The sequence below is a fragment of the Artemia franciscana genome, chromosome 7 (assembly GCF_032884065.1).
Source record: "Artemia franciscana chromosome 7, ASM3288406v1, whole genome shotgun sequence".
NCBI lineage: Eukaryota > Metazoa > Arthropoda > Branchiopoda > Anostraca > Artemiidae > Artemia > Artemia franciscana.
Window position 1 is genome coordinate 6,958,312 of NC_088869.1, and position 22,279 is coordinate 6,980,590.

Genomic DNA, 22,279 nt, shown 5'->3' on the forward strand with positions numbered 1-22,279 from the left:
TCACGCAGGTAATACGACAGAATTAAATAGTGACAAGCTCTTAACCATTTGAGGGAAAGGCACAAAATCTTCTGCAATCATATTTTCTAAGTATTGTAAGGCAGTAACAAGGACCATGTCTTTTTGGCAGGGTACCTAAACGTAGGACTGAGTTGGATTCAAGATCTTTATAACGCTCTAAGTTATCTATATTGCTAGCAGCCTAATTTATTCATTCAGAAGTCTCAATGAGCCGTACTGCGATATTTGTGAAATATTGTGTGCTTTCAAGTAAACGCTGATAAATATCACTGGCGTTACAAAGGAAGGATTTAGGGTATTGGTTTCCCATTTAAACCATTTTATACGCAACTATAGCAATATTATTTTTTAAGTTCAAGGGATTCCGAGCCTGTTGCTGCTCACGCCTATTGCTGCTTTTTACTTGGGCAAAAAATTCTTTTAATTCAGACGAGTTTTTTGGGAAGCAAGATCCACAACTGTCAAAAGAACTCGAGCTCTTCTTCTTCAGCAGAAAGCACTTGGACTCCATTTTTCTGGGTCATTGTAGTTTTAAAGTTGGCTAACTCTTTTCTATGCATCGATTTATTCTTCCAAAGGAGGGGCGAAGGAAATATCTTTGGATTCTTCGAAAGGACAAAACAAGGGAAGTGTAATGTCCTGCTACCTTTTCCCCACAATTTAAGAATAAAAAAAAACCGACAGGTACCCCTACGGCTCATGCGAAAGGACCCTCCCCTTCTTTTGCTTGTCAACCCTTCATCTTACCGTTTTAAGGACAACTTTTATAAAGTGTTGAAACTTCAGAAGTAGTCAGCAATTTTCTTGAAGATCCATCTCTCTTGCTGAGCTGCGAAGTCTGCCTCTAGTAACAACTTGATATCTTTCTGGAATCCCAACATTATGAGACATAAAACCGCTACTGAGTTCTCCACTTCTTAAGGCTCTAAGTAACAGTTTTGAAAGTCAAAATGCTGAAAACAAGATTAAATGATACAATATTTCTCAAAACCACCCAGAATGACCGATGGGTCTTTTTGATATTTTAGGGGAAAATCTGTGACACTTCTTAACTTATTTTGAAAATAGTTTCTTGTTAACCTTTTCATTCTGTCAGTTTTGCCATCTAGATTCAACATTGAAGATTTGAAATTTCGATCATCATCATCACTTTTGATTACTACATTGCACGTGCCTATATAAACGCATCAAAAAGTGTGTAGGATACATCATAGGCGCAATGGCAAGACTGCCTTATTACTATGGACAGCAAAATTACAGAAGTTCACCTGAAAATCCATTCTCAGGTTTTGCTCCTGATGAACAAATGCCTTTTGCAAATACTCTGCTATCAACTGTATTTCAAGGACAGGTATGCTTAGGAATAACTTGGCTATGTTTTGTTTCATGTTTGGTCAAATTCATCTTGACAAAACCTCCCAAGTTTTAATAGCCTTCTCAGGTTCTGGAGTCATTCCTGAATGTTTTAGTAGGCTAGCCTAATAAAAAACAGCCTATGGCACTAAACCTGTTAGGCTACTACCCCCCCCCCCAACAAATAAAGCAACATCCCCTCCCCAAAAAAATAATCAGAAAACGGTTTATACCTCACTGGTTTCTTCTTCGATTTCAGCAAGCTTGTGCTTTTCAGTCAAGACTATTCAGCCCTTTTCCTTTAGACTCACTTTGAGAGTTGGAATAAGCTACTGCAATGGTTGCTCCTTATTTAGCTTGAAACTCCTTAGATATCTTGAGTAAATATTTTAATTCTAGGAGTTTAAATATCAGAGGATACAGGCCTACATTGAGTTCTGTGTACAGGTCTGGTCAGATAGAATCTAAGCTTATAGAGAGATTTTGTGGTTTGAAGCACTTTAAAACAGTTTACATTACTGGGTATACTGTGCAGACATCAGCATATTACATTCAAATAGGCAATGGTGAATTGTTAATTTTTTTTTTATATTAGCCTACAATGTCTGCAAAAAGGAAAAGAGGGAATTGAGCCACTTGAATTAGGAAATTGATACACAAAGACCTAATAATTTAGCCCATTTGAGCCTGATCAAATTCTATGATAAATTATAGAAAGGTGCTTATTAGGGAAAGGAGATAAATTTGGTCTATTCTTAATTAACATTACCTCTGATAGTCTCCAGCAGTATATGTCTCTAATGGCAATTGGTCTCCCACTTGGCTGGTCTAGGCTATATTTAGAGCATTTTTTACAATTTCATCTGCTTGATGGTTACTGGTTATACTTGAGTGGCTTGGAACATACTGAAGGTATGTTCTTGTGCCTCTTGACTGAAGAATATCAGTAATGCCAAGACAATATATTGTGTTTGTATCCATCTTACAGTGAGGAGCTGAATACTCTTGGCTTGACTAGGCCTGACAAAGAGTCAGAGTATACTATAATTTTTTTTTATAAATTAGCAATCAAGGGTTGATTATTCATAAGGTGCTCTAATGCCATGATTATGGCATTTAACTCTGCAGACATTATAGAAACATTATCATACATTCTCCCACTCATTTCAACATTAAGGTGTGGGAGAAAAGCTCCACTTGCCACCTTCTCATTCATTTTGGACCCATCAACAAAAATTTAAAAATGGTTTTTATATGTAATTAATTTCAAAATAAAATTTCCACAAAATACATTTTTAAAAAAATGAAGTACTCAATTAAACTAAAAATGAACAAAATAAGAGCATATAACATATAACTACCACAAATTAATAAATAAATGAAACCCAAAACAAACAGAAATTACAACAAATAACCAAGTAAAAAACTCAAAACAAGTAGAAATTAACATGACTAGGGTTTAAAATCTCAATGCCTTCTAAAAACCAGAATATAATTTGCACTTTACTGAGAAAAATTCAAATCAATATACATTGTCAGTTTAATATACATATGCTGATATTAATTCCTTAAAATCTTAATTAATTTTTCATTTCTTGAAGTTATAAAAGTGAAAACATTTAAAAGAATGTTTTTCAGTAAAGTGCAAATTATATTCTGGTTTTAAAAAGCATATGGAATATTCCATGGGATGGAAGTTTCTTGTGGTAAACTTTCCAGGGGTAAATTTACACCTAAGGGAATTATCAGAATTCCTATATAAACTTCTTTTTATTTGTCTTATTTTCTTTTTGGTGACTGAATTTTCCATGTGGAGATATTCTTGGGAAGATTCACCAGGGTTTTAATTGTCTAGAGGAGTTTTCTTTGGGGGGGGGGGATTTTTGCAAGAGAAATCTTCATTGGAGAATTCTCTGCAGCAGAAATTCTCTATAAGAATTGTCCATGGGAACCACTTGGTGTCTAGGAAAAATTTCCTGTGGGAGGGTAGATTTCTGGCATGATTTGAAAAACAATTAGAAAATAGAATCATTATTCAACTTTTTTTATGGCACTTGGTATTAACCAAGTGACATATAGCAATCACAAATTCTGTCGGTCAGTCTGTCAGTCCTGGTTTTGCTATTTTAGGCACTTCCAGGTAAGCTAGGATGATGAAGGTTACAAAGCATATCAGGGACCAGACCAGATTAAATTAGAAATAGTTGTTTTCCCAATTTGACCATCTGGGGGGGGGGGGGAGTGTGGGGCTGGTTAATTTGGAAATAATAGAAAAAATGAAGCATTTTTAACCTATGAGCGGGTGATGGGATCTTAATGAAATTTGATGCTTGGAATGATAGTGTGTCTCAGAGCTCTTATTTTAAATCCTGACTGGATCTGATGACATTGGGGGAAGTTGGAGGGGGAAACCTAAAATCTTGGAAAACACTTAGAGTGAAGGATCAGGATGAAATTCTGATGGGAAAAATAAGCACAAGTTTAGATACATGATTGATATAATCAGAACAGATCCACTCTCTTTGGGGTAGTTGGGGGGGGGGTAATTCTGAAAAATTAGAAAAAAATGAGGTATTTTTAACTTACAAACAGGTGACTGGATCTCAATGAAATCTGATGTATAGAAGGATATCGTGTCTTAGAGCTCTTATTTTAAGTCCCGACCGGATCTGGTGACATTGGGGGGATTTGGGAGGGGGAAACCTAAAACTTTGAAAACAATAAGAGTGGAGGGATTGGGATGAAACTTGGTGGGAAAATAAACACAAGTCCTAGATACATGATTGACATAAACGAAACGGATCATCTCTCTTTGGGGTAGTTGGGGGGGGGGTGCGGTTATTTCTGAAAAATTAGAAAAAATGAGGTATTTTTAACTTACAAATGGGTGATTGGATTTCAATGAAATTTAATATTTAGAAGGATATCATGTCTCAGAGCTCTTATTTTAAATACCGACCGGATCTGGTGAGATTGGGGGGGGGGAGTTGGGAGGGGGAAACCTAAAACTTGGAAAACACTTAGAGTGGAGGGATCAGGATGAAACTTGGTGGGAAAAATAAGCAGAAGTCTTACATACATGATTTACATAATTGGAATGGATCCGCTCTATTGGGGGGGGGGGTTAATTCTGAAAAATAAGAAAAAATTATGTATTTTTAACTTACAAAGGAGTGATTGGATCTTCATGAAACTTCATATTTAGAAGGACCTCATAACTCAGATCTCTTATTTTAAATCTCAACTGTATCAAGCGTAATTGGGGGGGGGGGCAGTTGGGGGACCAGAAATCTTACAAAATACTTAAAGCGGTGAGATCAGGATGAAACTGGATGGAAAGAATAGAAACCTGTCTAAGATACAGGACTGACATAACTGGACCGGATGTGCTCTCTTTGGTGGAATTGGGGGGGTGGGTAATTTTGAAAATTGAGGTATTTGTAACTTACAAAAGGGTAACTAGATATTAATGAAATTTGATATTTAGAAGGATCTTGTGCTTTAGGTGGAATCATTCATAAGGAATTTTCAGTAGGAATGGAATTGTCTACTGGACGTTTCTTGTGGGGAGCAGGATATTTTATGTTGTAGGAATTTCCTGTGAGGGGAGAAAATTTTTCATGGAGAGGGAGCCAGATTTCTCAGCATTATTTGAAAACAAATTAGAAATTAAATGAAAAAAGCAAGTTTTTTCAACTGAAATCAAGGAGCAACATTAAAAAAAAGTCAGAAATTATTCCATATATGTGGGTGTTTCCCCCTCCTCTATGCCTTGCTCTTTCCACTAAAGTTGTTTTGAAAAGTTTCTATCATTCCAATTAAATGACCCTTGTGTTTAAGGCATTTTTCAAAGTTTTTCAACTTTCAGCTGAAATTTTTTTTTTCATTTAATTGTCACTTAAAAGGGCATTCATATTTTAAATTTTTGTTTAAATGAACCCTTTCCTAATTTTCTAAGACCTTTGGTTTGATGCAATCATCCCCAAGGAAAAAACACAAAAAAGATAACAAAAAACTCCTATCCATGATCTTTAAATAGCAGTTAAGACCACACTGCCTTCCCATCATAAAAATAAACAAATTGGGACTGTTTTAATTTTCCAATTTTAGTTTTGGAGATCCAATGTTGTTTAAGTTTTACTTCATTTTTATATGTAGATTGCTCTTGGATATAGAGCCAAAATATTGTTAAGCTTTAAGCAAATTTCACTGTCATCATAGGAACCTATTGTTTTGCTTGCTGTTGTTTTATCCATGATTATTCTTTGCAAAAAATTTCAAATATTTGTAGATAAGAGCTTGAAACCTTGATAGCAGGGTTTTAAAACCTTTATAGTAGTGTGTTGTAGTCATGGAGAGGGCAGATGTTTCAAATGATTCTCTTTAATGCCAAAACATCTTGGCTTTCATTGAGCCTCCAGATAAATACAGAATTAGTTCAAAGGAAGGGGAAATAGAAGAAACCCATATAATTCTTATTGAATTGTTGGAATATTGCTGCCCCTCTGATCCTAACCTCCCGCTTGTGGTCATAGTAATTTGACATGCTGTGGATCATTCCTGCACAACTAGTGCTCTCATTTTAGTTAGAGCCATGATTAAAAAATTTTGTATAGTCTATTAAGTGGTCAGTTTGTCTAAACCAGTCACTTTTTCAAATTTAGTTTATGGACTTCTTTCTATCTTTTAAGCATCTATTTGAGTTAGGTGATCAAAGTTTTCATGAATAAATCAAGGTCTTAAAACATCCTCTGGGAAGATGTTATTGAGCTACTATCTTTACCTGTTTCTTATTTTTAGGGCTTAGAAGACTGTATACATTGCAGGTTTAAACCTTTGAATTCTGACAAAGAATTTCACCTTAATTTAGAGTTTTCAATGTACTTTTCATTGATCTAGTTTGTGAACATGCAATTCCTGTTGTTTTGGCAGGAATGAGCAAAGCAATAAGGCTCAATTTTTTTACTCCTTATTTGAGCAGAAGATATATTTTGCTAGGTTTCACTTTTATAGCACAAAGTGGGACACAGCCAATTCGAATCATTGACATTGCTCACCAGCACCATCACAAGATTTGCCTTAGTTGTTGGACAATGTGATTTAAAGCAAATTTAAGGTAAAAGATTGTTAAAAGTCATGAAAAGTTAGTACTCTCTGGAGGGGGAAGGAGTGAAGTTAGATGCTTCATAATGTCTTCTCTGGAGATCAGGATCAGCCCAGGACGCACCCCTGGTTGTTTGATTTGCCTAACTCAGCTACTTTCCCAGATTGCAAAAAGCCCCTAAACTAGAGTTTTATCTATTCTATTTTGAGTCCTAAAGGTGACACCTTGTTTCTTATTATTTTTGATAGTACAAGACAAGATTAGTAGCATCAATGAGGGGAGGGGGAGCTATGTTCCCTAAGTTTTTTTCCTTCTCTAGATTTTCAAAAATACCTCTTTGAGTTTACTTTTTAAAAATGCTCATTTTTTTTGTTGTCATTGCTAAGTTTGAAAAAAAAAGAAAAAAAATAGTAAGCATTTTGTCTTCTCCAAACAGAGAGGACAAGTCTGAAGAAAGGATATGTTTTGTTTGTGTTGATTGATGCTTATGTAATTTTACTATTGGTTTTCATGCTGTTTTTCTTTCTCTTTTTTTTTACAAATTTTTAGTTTTTATTTATTTGCATCATTACCTTATGCTGAAGAGACCTAGAGTGAGCAGGTAGAGCTCTAATTGCACTTCCCATAAACCAAGCCAATTTTGTTTGATTTCTTGTTGATATATTCAAAAAAAAACTAATTAGGAAAACACCATATCAAGTGTTAAAAGAATAACATAGTGAAAGCTGAAAGAAGCTAGTTTAGCATTCATGGTGCTTTTCTTAGGAATAAAAAGAACTAGACCGTTCATGCCAGCCCTGTTTCTTGGTCATGCCTGATCTTCCCTGCTGCAGGCATCTATATTGGAAAATAAAGTTAGGTACAACTTGTGTAAAATGAGATGAAAAAGCTGGGTAGTAGAAAGTTGTTTTTAAGTGTTTAATTTGGCCATCTATTTTTTTTTTAGATTATAGAGGCTGGGCTTTGATCTTTGTGTTTTTCGATGGCTGTGGGTATCATATTATTGTTGGCAAAGGGACACAGAGGGCTATCTCATTTATGTAAATAAGGAAAAGTAAATATCCCAAGATACTACCCTTGGGTATGCCTCACTTGCATCAGTAGGATGCAAATCCTTCAAGCAAAAAGCAAAGTCAACAATCAGAAAGAAAGCTCTTGGTTATATGTAACAAACACTAAGTCTTAACATGGTTCTAAATCCTACGTAAACCAAAGAAAATCTAGAGTCAAAGAGAAGTAGACTTAAATCAAAGTTAAGGAAAATGTATTTTTCCCCAAAGATAGGTAATTGACTAATTTGTCTTCAATTCAACTTTCTAGGCCTCAAAAATGGGAGGAACTAGAAAAAGATATTAAAAACAGCTTTGAGGTATAACTTAGGCTCTATGTCTATTTTCGACAGTTTTATTCTACTAATTCAACCACTTTCCAACATAGCACAAAGCCCATTAACTAGAATTTTACAAATCATTCCCCTTCTAAACTAGACTATTTAATATTGCAACAAAAGGGTTTCTTTATTCTAATCAAGTAAATGCAGTTTAGTCGATTTTCAGAGTTGCTTTAAACTTAGTTTAATGTCACCTAACCAACCCCCCAACCCCCACCCTAACACCAGGATAGACTACACTAAGTTTCTGTTTTTGGGTGCTAACAGCAGAGTATATATCTTGTTGTGAACTACACACAAATTTCAGAGCCTAGGTCTACTCTGTTGTATTCCAAAAATTTTTGTTTATTAAAGCTAGAAGCTATATGTACCAAATTGATACATCTGATTCAAGTGTGAAATTTTTATTAAGTGGCTTCTTTAATATGTCTTTTTCCCATTAAGGTAACACTGTCAAGCTTGAGCAAAGTGCTAAAAAACCAAAGGGAAAGCCCCTTTTATAGGAGAATTATAGAAGAAGAACACATTTATAATAAGAATTATTGGGAAGAATGCTATAGCAGAAATTAGAAACAAAACAAGAATGAACATTCCTAAAATTAAAGATTTGTGTTCAAAACCATGCCACTATGCTAGATTAAATTTGAAATTACAAACTTGTTACAATAACTCCTTGATTCATAAAAATCTTGTACTTAGTCCCTTTAGGAATAGACCAAAAGTTGCCTCCTTCCCTCTACTTGCATGATATCCTTATTGGTTTTGCAGAAGACCATACCTTAGACTTCAGTTCCTCCAGTGCCTCTAGAGGCACACAGGCTTTCAGTGAGTAGCCTCCAATCTTCCCACATGTGAGCTCCTGCATACATGTCTTCCCACTCTGGAATGAGACTTGTCTGGAGGGCTTCTCTGTCATGTTCCATGTCCTACCGAGTGTGTTCTTTGATCTTCCTCTGCAACAGGTGCCTTCTGATTGCCATTGGAGGAGCACTTTTGGAAGTCTGTGTCCAAGGTATTGCCTTCTACATCGTTGTACAATGGTTGTGATATCTGGCTGGACTGTGTGGGTACAGATCTTTATGTTGCTGACATGGTCTCTCCAATGATTCTAAGGATTCAGCAAAGACAGTTATTCTTAAAGGCGGTAAGACATTTCTCCTGTTCTGTAGTTTTCTTTAGGCATTCCATAACTTAACTCAGGACAGACAGTACACTGCTCTGGAACAACCTGAGTTTCAACTTCAGCAAGTATATGGAGGATTTCCAGACTGGCAGAAGTCTCTGAAATGATGCATTGGCCGAGACTATCCTGGTGTACAATTCTTTTTCAGATTTGCCATTGGAAGTAACTTCACTCCCTAAGTATTTGAAGTCTATCACGTTTTATGTTCTCTCCTCCTAGTGGGATTCCCATCTTTGAACTATTGATTGATATTGCTTTAATCTTTGGGTGTTGACATGTAGTTCGAATTGTTCAGCTTCCTCTGCGAGTTTGTTAAGGAATTCCTGAAGCTTCTGCTTGTTGGATTCTATGAACCCAACATCATTGGCGAAGTTGACACCCTGAAGAAGTTTTTTTGCAATTCGGATTTCATGCCCATTTATCTGTCTAAAGATGTAGTTTACAACTAGGACGAAGAGGAGAGGTGACAGGACACAGTCTTGCCTGACGCCAGATGTCACCTTGAAGCAGCTTGTTTTGCCATCCAATGTTTTGATACAACATTCTGTCTCTTCATACATAGCAACTATTATATGGATTACTTTCTTGGAATGCTGTAAAACCATAGTACTCTTTACAGCATTTGACAATCTACTGAATTAAATGCCTTTTCAAAGTCCGTGAAGAGTATATACAAGTGCTGCCTCCATTTGTTAGATTCTTCCAGCATGGTGCATAAAGTAAAAATAAAGTTGGTGCAAGATCTTTTTCGCCAAAATCCATGTTCACGTAAGTGAAGTCTTCATGGAGTCTTCCTTATACTATTGTCATGAAGAGCTTTGCAGGGATCGAGAGAAGATTGATTCCTCTAAAGTTGTTGCATTCTTTTGCCTCCCCTTTCTTGAAGAGTTTGACTAAGGCTCCTGTTCTCCAGTCTTCAGGGAACTTTTTGGTCTGCCAGAGGAGCAAGAAGAATGACGGCCAGGGTTCAATGCAGACTGAACTTAATCATTTCAGTTGAAATGCAGTCTCTACCAGGGTCCTTTCCATTCTTAAGTTTTTTAGCTACTGAGAGTAAAACATCAGCTATTGGGTTTTCATCACTGATGTGAAGACTGAAGAGAGGTTGGTCTGGTATATCCAATGGGACCACTGGTGTGGGCAATGAAGTAGGGCTTTGCCCACCATTCTTTTTGTTCTTTTGCATCTGTCAGGAGCCTTCTGTTTTCATCTTTCACCAGGCATTCTTGGGTACTTGACTTTCCTATTATTTCTTTGGTATGGCAATATTCAGTTTGTGTGTCTCCATGGCTTGCTGATTCTTTGGCTTGTCTTGCCTTTTCATTCATGTATTTTCATTTAATTTCATTTCATGTATCAATTATATTTTAGTTGCTAATGGGCTCTTGTGGCGTGCAAAAGGAAACCAGTTATTTTTTCCTATTGAATGTGTCTTGACTTCTAAATTAGCATAATGTCGAGTGAGAAAGAAAGACTTGTGCATAATGCTTTGCTAAATTATTTATCGCGAGCACTCCAAGCAAATAAGACTGATGAAATTTGCGAAAAGGCAGTGGGATTTTATGACAAGGATATGATTATCAAAGCTAAGGATACACTTTGGCACTATTTAAATACTTCGAGTCGTAACGTTGCTCGCCAAAAGATTGCCAATAATGTGTTAGATATGCTGAAACTGATCCAGTTATGTGAGACTAACGAGATCAAATTACCGAAATTCGTAATTTTTGATCCTATGGAGGTCCCAACTACGCCTGGTGGATTGAGTGCTATTGTTGCTCAAAAAGTGACAGAAATCTCCAATAATTTGAAGGACTTTATTGAAAGTGAGAAAAAAGCCCGTGCAGCTGAGAAACTTGCTACATCCATAAATCAATTAGTCACTCCACCAGTCAAGCCTTCCTATGCAGTTATTCTCAAGAAGCCCTCCTTAGACCTTAAAAAGCGTGACTCCCGTAAAGCTTATCTGGAGCATGTATGTGGAGAAGCTAGTGGGAATATAATCAATCTTCGCCCCAGTAGAGACGCCTGGAAAGTAGTCAGAGGGATAAAAGTGGTGCTGAATCTATTATGTCACGCATAACCGGGAATAACCCTGAAGCCAAGCCTAAACTCCAATGCCCCTCCTTTTTCGGTATTATCCGTTATGTTCCTGAAGACCTGAACGAAAATAGCCTATGTGATCTGATTGCCAACTGTTTGAAAGCAACTCAAATCTGAAACACCCGTTTGTTTAAGCTTCTTTTTGAGTCTTCTATTCGCTTTCCACACATCATAGGGTACAAAAGACTCCCCATTAGTATATTTCAACGCTTGCCACCCCAATGCTTCTCTTGCCAGTCATATGGTCATCTTACGTCTGCGTGCTCAGGTACCCGAAAATGTTCCAGGTGCGGTGAGGCTGGCCACTTCACAACCAAAGGTAATCCTTGTACCAAGGCACTTAAGTGTGCTCTTTGCAACTCCTCTGGCCACCCACGTTACAGTTTAAAATGTCCTGTCGCTCTGTCTTCTAAAGAATTCCAATGCCTGAGGAAACATTAAAAATTGTGTCGTGGAACATCAATTGGGAAAATTCTACTGAAACATCGCCTACTGTCTGAACTTTGCTTGCTGTCTGACGTGCTGGGTCTCCAGGAACACTTCTCGTCAAGCGATAGTCGTCAACTGTTGGAGTTCAAATATTCTCTTAATCTGTTTTTTCCACCCTTTTAAGTCCACTCGCGGAAGGCCTTCAGGTGGTTTGGCCCTGATGATACTCAAAGAGCTACTTGGTAATCTAGTTGCTAAGTCTGACCGTTTCCTTGCGGTTGAAGTTTCGAATGTGGTCATATTTGTAGTTTGTTTTCCTTCTAACTACCATAATGATATATCTGAGAGGAATTTCTCTCTCACATGTATATCTATTGCCAAGCTAGTATCAAAATATGAAGATGAAGGCCTAAGTTGTCTCCTGTTTGGTGACTTTGACTGTGAACTGTCTGACCCTGAAAACAATAGATCTCAGATCTTACTCCATGCTTGTTCAAGTCTCACCTATGTTGGAAATGATCGCGATTTTACGTACATCCATCAATCTGGCTCCGTGTCTCAGTTGGACTATTTCTATTGTTCTTCTATGATTAAACCCACCTCTAATACAACAGTTCTTCTTGATTACTCCATATCCGACCACATGCCGATCTGTAATTCTTTTCAAATAAAGCCCTTGCAGCAAACTTCACCCACAAATTCCCCACCTAAATGGTTGTTCAGCCTCAACTGGGAAGCTGCTAACATTGATTCCTACCAGAGCTCATGTGACTACATATTGTTGAAGATCCGAATTCCTTTCGCACTTCTCGCTTATCCGAACATGACAATAGACTCGGAAAAAACTATCCTACTAAACATCAACTGTTCTGACATAATGCATGCTATCTGCAGTTCCTGTCAGCAAAATTCGCCTCGGCACGGAAGTGCGTAACTGGTGGAATAATCCTAATCTCCTGGCCGCATGTGATTCAGCAAAATTCTGGCTACAATTATGGGCAGATTGTGGGAAGCCGTGCTCCAGAGTAGTCAACGCTGTTCGTATTTACACGAAACGTAAGTTTTCCAAAGCCATCGCACAGCATAAGGCTAACGAAATTGCCCGTACCAACAAGATTGTCGATAATTCGCCTCCTGCTTTATGGCGTCTTTGAGCTTCAAGTTCAAGTTCTATTTATTTTCATAAAATAACATAAACAATATCACAAAGGGCTCAATGGCCCGTTATTTGGGAAACAGCACACAATAAATAAAGAATCATAAAAACTTGTCATAGACATACTAAACAACATCTAAATATAAATATGTAAGAAAAGAAATCAACTCACCGGCAGTCCCCGCGAAACAGCGACCCTCACATCACCCGATAAGAAAATACAAATTAAAATTCTCGCGTCATCGAGGATACAACACCAACAAAACAACAACCCAAAAAAAGAAAAAAAAATAAACCATAAGAAACATTTAATAAAAAGCCTTTAATAAGAAACTTTTCATCTGTCTCTTAAAGGAGCCAAGTGTTCGTGACTGCCGGATCTCAGCGGGAACCAAGTTCCAAGCACGTCCCACAGTCACAGCCAGGCCGAAGTCTGAACGAACCAAGGAACTAGCTGGAATCATCACATCCTCCCGGTTACGAACGATATATAAATTTACTTCCCCTACTAGTTTAAGCAGTCCCGAAAAACAAAATGGGAGATCTCCCTGGAAATATTGATATGCTAACGAAGATAGAGATGAAACATAAATATCTTCAATTTTGAGGAGGTTAAGAGGAGTGTGTGTAGCCGACTGGATAATTCTTGCCGCTTTCTCATAAAGATTGTGAATAGGAGCAAGTATCGAGGGAAATGTGGACATCCACACAGACGAACCGTAACATATATAAGGGTAAATCAGAGAAAAGTATAAAAGACGGGGGATAGGGAAAGGGAATAAACGCTTTAATTTTCGGATGATCCCAAGTCCACGGGAAATTTTCACTCTTATTATTTGAACATGCCACTTAAATGATAAATTTTCATCCAAAAGAACTCCCAGGAATCGCACATATCGATCCGGGGGACGACTTATGGAGCCTCTTGGTGTATGAAGCTCAGTAATTGTGGGGCAGCTCACACCTTTACGAGAAAAAATAAGAAGGTAGGACTTTTTTACATTTAAAGTTAATTGATTTATGTCAAACCAAAAGAGTATTTTCTCAGTCATTGCTTGAAGCTTTAGAATAAGGGATGATTCATCCAGAGCTGCAGCACCTAAAGTAGTGTCATCTGCAAATGCTATTAATTCTTTTTGACTATTAGGTGTGAACACCAACGTACTCTCAGAGTAAGATTTGTGACACAATCCACAGCAAACATTGTTAATTGGGGTGTAAAAAGTCGGTAGAGATCGTTCACATATATGAGGAAGAGGGTTGGCCCAAGAATAGAACCTTGGGGTACTCCGTATTCAATTGGAACTTTTTCGTCTGTAACTTCTGTGGCGATAGATCTGTCAGTTAGATATGACGAGAACCAAGACAATGCTTCTCCACGGACACCAAAATGACAAAGTTTACCAATGAGAATATTATGTGTAATGCTGTCAAAAGCTTTCTTTACATCAAGAAAAATGGCTGCAGGAATAAGATTAGAATCTATAGATCGTCGTATAAACTGAAGAAGTCTATTACAAGCATTTTCTGTAGAATACTTTGCGCGAAACCCAAACTGATGCTGATGGAAAAAAAAATTAGCTTCAAGAAATCTCACCAGACGTTTGAGCATTGCTCTTTCAAATATCTTGAGAACACTGACAGAAGAGAGATTGGTCTGTAGTTCCCAGGATCCTTTCTGTCACCTCCTTTAAAGAGAGCTATAACACGAGCAAGTTTAAGACGTTGGGGAAATACTCCTAGTTCAAATGACCTATTATCAAGTGGTAAATTGGGATGATAATTGATGGAAGAATATGTTTAATTACTTTAGCAGAAAATTGGTCGAAACCTGCTGAAGAATTCTTTAAAGACAGAACAATATTTCTAATTTCCTGCACCGTAACCTCCCCAAGACCCATTGATTTCAAGCACGAGGGACCTAAGAACTGCTTCCAAGACTGTGACAAAGAGGAATAAGAAGCGCTATTAGCAGTTTTTTTCCCTATCTCCGCAAAGAATTTATTCATATGATGTTGAATTTGGCCTTTTTCTGTTACAAGTTGATCGTCTACAATGAGAGACTTAGGGAGACCTTCTGGTTTCATGGACGGCCGACTAACTTCCTTAATCAAGTCCCACGTCTTTTTTATATTTTTACCGCAATCAACAAATCTTTTTGTAAAATAAACTGTTTTAGCTCTGCGAATAATTGATTTCAGAAAATTACGGTACAAAATTACGGTTTATTGATTTTAGGACTCCAGATGTTAACCATGGAGCTACAGGTGTTGATCTTTTTGATCGAGGATTTTTTAAAGGAGCTTTTAAACAATAAGACGTGAATTTTTCCTTAACTGTGTCATAAAACCGGCCAAATATGTCATTCTAAGACAAGAGATTAGAAGCTTGCCTAGACGACGATTTCGTAAGGTCAAGGTTAAAGTCACCCATCAATATAACTTCATATTTTTCAGCAAGAACTTTCCTAAGAACGTCATCTAATGTTTCAAGAAATTCAGTCACAGATCCGCTTGGAGAACGATATACTTCGCCAATTATTACCCTTTTCTTAGCGTTAATTGGGATTTCAATAAAAAGTGACTCAAATATGTTTTCATTATTTATGCATAAATCATGTCTTAGTACAGCCTGAAAATTATTTTGGATGTTAAATCCGAGTCCACCTTTTTTGCCCATCTTACGGTTAAGAAAAATCGACATTTAACCGGGGATATCCAAAAGTACCTGATTATTCTCATTCAAAAATGTTTCACAGAGACTGATAATTGCTGGGCACGAATCCCTGCATAGTAATTGAATATCGTCGAATGAAGACTTTAGGCCCTGAATGTTAAGATGCACAACCGGAACAACATCGCCCCACCGAGCTCCGGAGCCCCAAAATCTCAGCTCCTCCACAAACACGCTATCAATAATATTCACAAAACTTTCATCAAAACTCGTATTGGGGGCTTTACCAACCGGATTATTTATAATTTCATTAAAATTAACTCTCTTAATTTCATTTATCATTTAATCTCTCTAATGTTATGTTGACGTTAATCCCCAAAGGAGAATCAAAAGTAACCATAATTACTTACCGATACAGGTGATCGAGAGTCATGTTGTAGTCGCGTGAACACCAGCGACGTCAACTGCTTAACATTCCCAAGTAAAAAGGCTAAGACACGAACTTGATTATTTTGATCTGAAACAAAAAAAATGACAAGTAAAATAGCACAGGAAGGTGTAAACACTGAGGGAAAAGAATGAAAAAATAAAAGGGAAAAATACAATAAGACAAACAACAATAAAGAACAGCACATTTTTTTGATATATAATATATAGAGTGGAAGCAAGCACTCGTTAATGATCATGCGTCAGAATCAAAATCAGTATTGGCCGAGGGGGAAACTAGGGTAAACGGGTCGTAGCATGCGTCATCAACCTTGATCCAATTGGAACTAGGAGTCTTTTTGGATTCTAGCCATAATCTAGTCCCTTTTTGAACCACCTTGGTGTGAAACACTTTATCGGAGGGAACTTTACAATTTCTTAAATTATAAGCCGTACTCAGAAGCTCTTTCCGACGTTTAGCCAATTCGAATGGAAGGTCAATACTGACGCTTTTTCCCGTATTTCTTAGATTACCAACACTAGCCATAATATTATCCTTATGTCGAAGATTTAAAACAGATACAAGAATAGGGTCCGATGCCGGGCGCGAGTTTTGTCTGATGGGACGTTTAGCTTTACTTCTAAGTCTATAGATGGCCGTAAACTTAATATCCCTGTAGTTCCGTATCGACATTTCTGATAAAAAATCATTAACAGTTTCTTCAATGTTTTCATTTTCCTTGTTGGGTATCCCATGGATAAGAAGATTCTTGCGCTTAGCGTAAACAAATCTTCCAATGACCCACCCTGCATGCCAGAAAAAGACTAGTGCGACTACTTCAGAGACCAATTTTCAGCCCCTAATTCCTACCAAGACAACACCTTTTGCCAGGCTCTCGATGAGGAGCTTCAGTTTGCAGTTACGGATATTGGTGTCCTGGTTACTCCGTCCTTGATGCGTTCCAAAATTGTTAAGTTAAAAAAAAAGAGAGAAATCTAAGGGCATCAATGGTATATCTGGTACCCATTTAAGCTTTGCTAGCAATCTTCTCCTAGAGCACCTTTTTCTGCTATTTCAAATGATTTTCGTTACTGGCATCGTTCCAGGCAGCTTTGGTGTTGGATTAGTCCATCCTATTCTCAAAAAGGTAAACCAGCTGATCAGTGCCCTTCATATCGTCCGATCACTATTTCAACTACTTTTTGTAAGCTATTTGAATCCCTTATTTTTGATGAAATTGCACTTCAATGCACTACTCCGGACGACCAGTTCGGGTTCAATAAGGACTCAGGACGGGAACACGTTCACAGCGTTTTTGCAAATCTTCTTATTAATGCAGATAAAAGCGGTGATCTTCTCGTCATTGGAGCGCTTAATGTAAGTAGAGCCTTTAATTCTGGCATCCATGGCCATATCCTGCTCAAAGCCCTTCAGCGAGGTGTTTCCTCTTGCATCATTTCTCCTATTTACAGTATGTACAATAAGCTCTCGGCTGTCATCCTGATCCCCTCTCCGTCCGGCACTTTTCCTTCTAAAGAAATGCTGAGTGTCAAGAAAGGCGTATGTCAAGGTGGCAAAACTTATTATCACTATTTAATAACGCTATCATCGAAGCACAAGTAATAAAGCCGTCGTGCTTTTTCCCGGGGATTAATCTTTCGCTGCTTAACTTCGCTGATGACATTCTTCATGTTTCTCGTTCGATATCTTTATTTCAACAAAATTATGACTCACTTGCAGCGGTATACAAGGAGATCGGACTTTCCTTCAACGAATCTAAAACAGAACTATTTTTCTTCAATGGTTCAAAAAATGAGCTTTCAATTAACCTCTCCGTTAAAATTGGCGACACTCTGATTAAGCCTTGTGAGTCCCTTACTGGCCTTACTATTTCTTCTACATTGAAGGACACACGCTCAGCACTGACAACCACCTCTGTTCCCGTCTACGAGCGTCTTACGGATTACTTGTTGCCAATAAGTATTGTTTCAACCGTCCTCTCCTTGCCCGGCTATACAATGCTTTTACTACCCCTTATCTGCTTGCTTTGGTTCCCTTCTGGAAAGTATTCACAGCTACCGAAAAGAAAGCCATTTGCAGTGCATTCTACAGATATGCTATGTTTCTCCTGCGTCTCCCTTCGTGGCACAGCAATGGCGACATCTCCAGGAAATATAAGGTCACCAACCCTTCCATGGCCATAGAGAGAAGAATCTCCAAATTCAGTACCAATGTTTAAGAGCCAACCCCCCTGGACTAGTGTTATTTTATAACATTTGTTGTGGAAGTGTATTTAAATTTTTGTGCTTTTATTTCTCTTTTCTTTTATATACTCCTTCTTTTCCGTTTTTGACGGGTAATAAATCTATATATATAAAAATAAGTTGTCTGTGGATCTGTGGATCGTGGATCAGGTGACGTCACCTGAAAAAACTGGATCAGGTGACGTCAAAACTGAAAAAAACTAAAAAAAGGCAAAAACTACAAAAAAAAACTAAAAACTAATAAAAAAAATAAAAAAGCTAAAAAACTAAAAAAACTAAAAAAAGGCAAAAACTACAAAAAAAACTAAAAACTAATAAAAAAGCTAAAAAACTAAAAAAACTAAAAAAAGGCAAAAACTACAAAAAAAACTAAAAACTAATAAAAAAGCTAAAAAACTAAAAAAAGGTACAAAACTAAAAAAACTAAAAAAAACTAAAAAAAACTAAAAAAAAAGGAAAAAACTGAAAAATAAGCTAAAATAAAGGTAAAAACCAATAAAAAACTAAAAAAAAACTGAAAAAACTAAAAAAAGGCAAAAACTACAAAAAAAACTAAAAACTAATAAAAAAAGTAAAAAAGCTAAAAAACTAAAAAAACTAAAAAAACTAAAAAAAGGTAAAAAACTAAAAAAAAATAAAAAATAAAAAAAAAAATAAAAAAAAGGAAAAAACTGAAAAATAAGCTAAAATAAAGGTAAAAACCAATAAAAAACTAAAAAGAAAAAAAGGAAAAAACTAAAAAAAATTTTCATCTAAAAAACTAAAAAAAACTAAAAAAGGTAAAAACTAAAAGAACTAAAAAAGAAAAAAATAAATGACGACACTCAAAGAGAAAGCGACCAGGACAAAAGGAATGTTCGATTAGCAATCAACAAAGCACCGGGACACAGGGAGTATAAATGACGACCAGGACATAAGTAAAAAAAAAAACTAACAAAACTAAAAAGAAGGTAAAAACTACAAAAAAACTAAAAAGAAAAAAAAAACTAAAAACTAATAAAAAAACTAAAAAATCTAAAAATCTAAATAAACTAAAAAAGAAAAAAAAGGAAAAAAATAAAGGAGAAAAACAAAACTAAAAAACGAATGTATATACAGACCGGGACACCGGGATACAAATGACGACCGGGACACAGGGAATATAAATGACGACCGGGACACAGGGACACAACTACAACGGGGACACCGGGGGAAACAGGGGGATATAAATGACGACCGGGACAGGGAATGGTCGATTAGCAATCACCATCAACAAAGCTCAAGGGCAATCATTAGAATCATGAGGTATAGATCTGAATACAGATTGTTTTCCCATGGACCATTATATGTTGCATGTTCAAGAGTCGGTAAACCTGACAATCTATTTATATGCAAAGACAATGGGACAGCAAAGAATGTTGTATATTCGCAAGTTTTACGTAGTTAAAACCATATATATATATATATATATCTATCTATATTCACAGGTGGGACATAGGGACACAACTACAATGGCGCGCAACTATTATGGCGCGTAACGACTTACGCGCGCGGGGGGGGCTTGGGGGGCGCGCGAAGCGCCCCCACCAACTAGGTGTTGGGGTGGCGCGAAGCGCCACCCCAACAGCTAGTTAATAATAATAATATCAGCAAAAACAGCCTCAACATATGAACTATTTAACTCAAGATGTTTGAAAACAGTGTCAAGTATAAAAATTAAACAATGTGTGGTGCTATGAATCGGCCTAAAGCCAAACTGATTTGGGTTAATATTATCTTGAATATTTTCAAAGAGGAAATTGTAAGGGGTCTTGTTTTTCGGTATAAGTGATATAATAGCTTGTTTAAAACACACTGGAAAATCCCATCTACAAAACATGTGTTAAAAATTGCAGTTAGAGATACACTTAAATAATAGGCACATTTCACAATCAATTTGATAGGGATATCACCTGGGTATTCTGACTTATTTGTGTCAAGATTTTCGAGTTTAAGCTGGGTCTGATGTATTTCAATCACAGGAATGTCACTCACTGCACTGTTGGCCGGCATATTTTGGAGGGGTGGGTGAGTTTTACAAATTGAAGGAAAATAATCATTTATAATGTGTGCACTCACTGGGTCACCATTACTATCCAGTAAGAGAAATTTTAAAGAGACGTTTCCCATGAGATCTTGGATACATTTGTGGAAATTATTAGGGTTAGCATACAGTAACTTATTGAGCACGTGAGCACCATGCTCTTTTCTTGCTTTACGGATTTCACTAATAACAATGTTTCGAAGTTTTCGAGATTCCTGGAAAAATCCTTCCTTAAAGAGTATTACGTTCATTTAGTAGGCACAATTTTTTTTTATTTATCCATGGTTTACAATTGGATTTGCAATTGACTTTTTTCACTGAAAAGGTGTCACAGTATAATTGGAAAAGTTCTGCTGAAAACTTAGAAGCCATTTCATCACCATTGGTAAGACATAGGATATTGGCCCAAGATTTGGAGCTAAGTTTTACTTTGAATTTGGCAATCTTCTCGTCAGTAATGGGTCTATATGAATTATTGATCAATGGTTTTGGGGGAAAGGATGATAAAGGGATCCAAAAGATGCATAGATGGTCACTTGCCCCTATTGGAGGGGCTATTTTTGGGGCACAGTAGTAATCTTCAATGTTGGTAAAGATCAAGTCTGGGGTTATATCACTGCGTGTAGGCGACTTGACTACCTGGTCAAGAGTAAGAGCAGCGCTAAGCCACTTTTGGTCTAGCTCATTAAAATCACCACATAATGTAATTGCAGCATAAGGGTACTTGCAGCGAATCCTGTCTACTTGATTTTTATGTTGCCATCTGTGGATGTCCAAGTGTATTTACACAAGACCAAATTCTTCATCTTCCTTTTTCCTGCTCAGAGCTTAGTTTTCAGAATAACTGCTTAAAAGTATTTAAAAAAATTGGAAAAGATTAATTTGGCATTTTTTTCAACAAAAAAAAATGCTGTAGTGCCTGTTCTGAGGCTAAATGATACATAAAAGGGCACATGATCAAGAGGGGGAGATTGTCCAAAGAATCTCCCCTCCCCTTCTGAACAGTTTTCAGTATTACTTGAAAATTCCCTCTGTCTTATTTAGGAGAAAAACCTGATTAGATATTAAAAATATATATATTTTTTTAATGAAAACAAAAAATAACACAACTATAATATTTCCTGTATTGCCTGCCTGCCTTCCTGATGTGAAATAGATATTGTTCATACTTTGAAATAAAGATAAGTTAAACCAGAAGTTAGCAGCCACCCTCCCTTCCCCCATATGTAGGATAGCTTATGTTTACCTAAGTTTTAATACTGCTTGCACTTTACCTTTTTTTTTGCCAAAAAAATGGTTTTGAACCTTAAAATATACTAGCTTTGCAAAATAGTTGGGGGTTGTAATGCTAAGAGGTAGCTTAATCCAATTGTCCATATATCAAAAATGAGATTCATAATCATGTAGACTCCATGGAGTACATATAAACCACTTTATTGTGATTTAATAGCCTGAAAAAAATTGAATAGTCTATTATGTTCTGTTGTATTGGTTGCACTACATGTACAACTTAAGTTAAAAACACTTGGCATATTCAAAATGACATATCACTGATAATTTAATGATGCTATTGCCTGGCAAAACATCCACCAAACGTTAAAAATATGTTGGACGTTAAGATTTGTAGTAGCTGGTTGCTGTGGTTTGTTGGCATCTAGGAGCAAAACTTGAAATTTGGCTTCTTTTTTTTGGAATTTAAAATTTTTGACCTTTTTTTTTAATTTGACAATTTTGAATTTTTTTCCGGTTGGCTCAGATCACCCTCACTATAATTTTTCTACTTTGTCAACTAATAAGGGTCTTGATGAATAGAAATATCTTAATGGTTCAAATAAGTCAAACTTGTCAATTGTAAAAAAAAAGTCAAAATTTCAAGTTTTGCCTCTAAGTGTCCAAAAATATTTTGGACATTAGGATTTGTTGTAGCTAGTTTTTTTTGAATTTTTTGGCAAATGAATAAATTTCTTGTCCTGACATAAAAGCCCTATGGTTAAGTATCTAGTAAGAAGGGGCTTGCATTACTGTTTTCTATGTTGGGAAATCAATCTGCAAATAAGACAAAAACATCTTTATTCTGTAAGTTGAAGAGCATGGGTAACAACGGGTAGCAGCAA

The 22,279-nt window shown here is 36.6% G+C and overlaps 1 protein-coding gene across 1 annotated transcript in view; it reads left to right on the plus strand.

The window, feature by feature from the left end:
• Positions 1-1,158: 1,158 nt before the first annotated feature.
• The window catches only part of LOC136028674 (zinc finger protein on ecdysone puffs-like), a gene marked incomplete in the record, with an annotated part of 72,223 nt that continues 51,102 nt past the window's right edge, over positions 1,159-22,279 (plus strand). Inside the window, 1 exon segment of the mRNA XM_065706501.1 lies at positions 1,159-1,372. Coding sequence (XP_065562573.1) covers positions 1,241-1,372 — 132 coding nt within the window.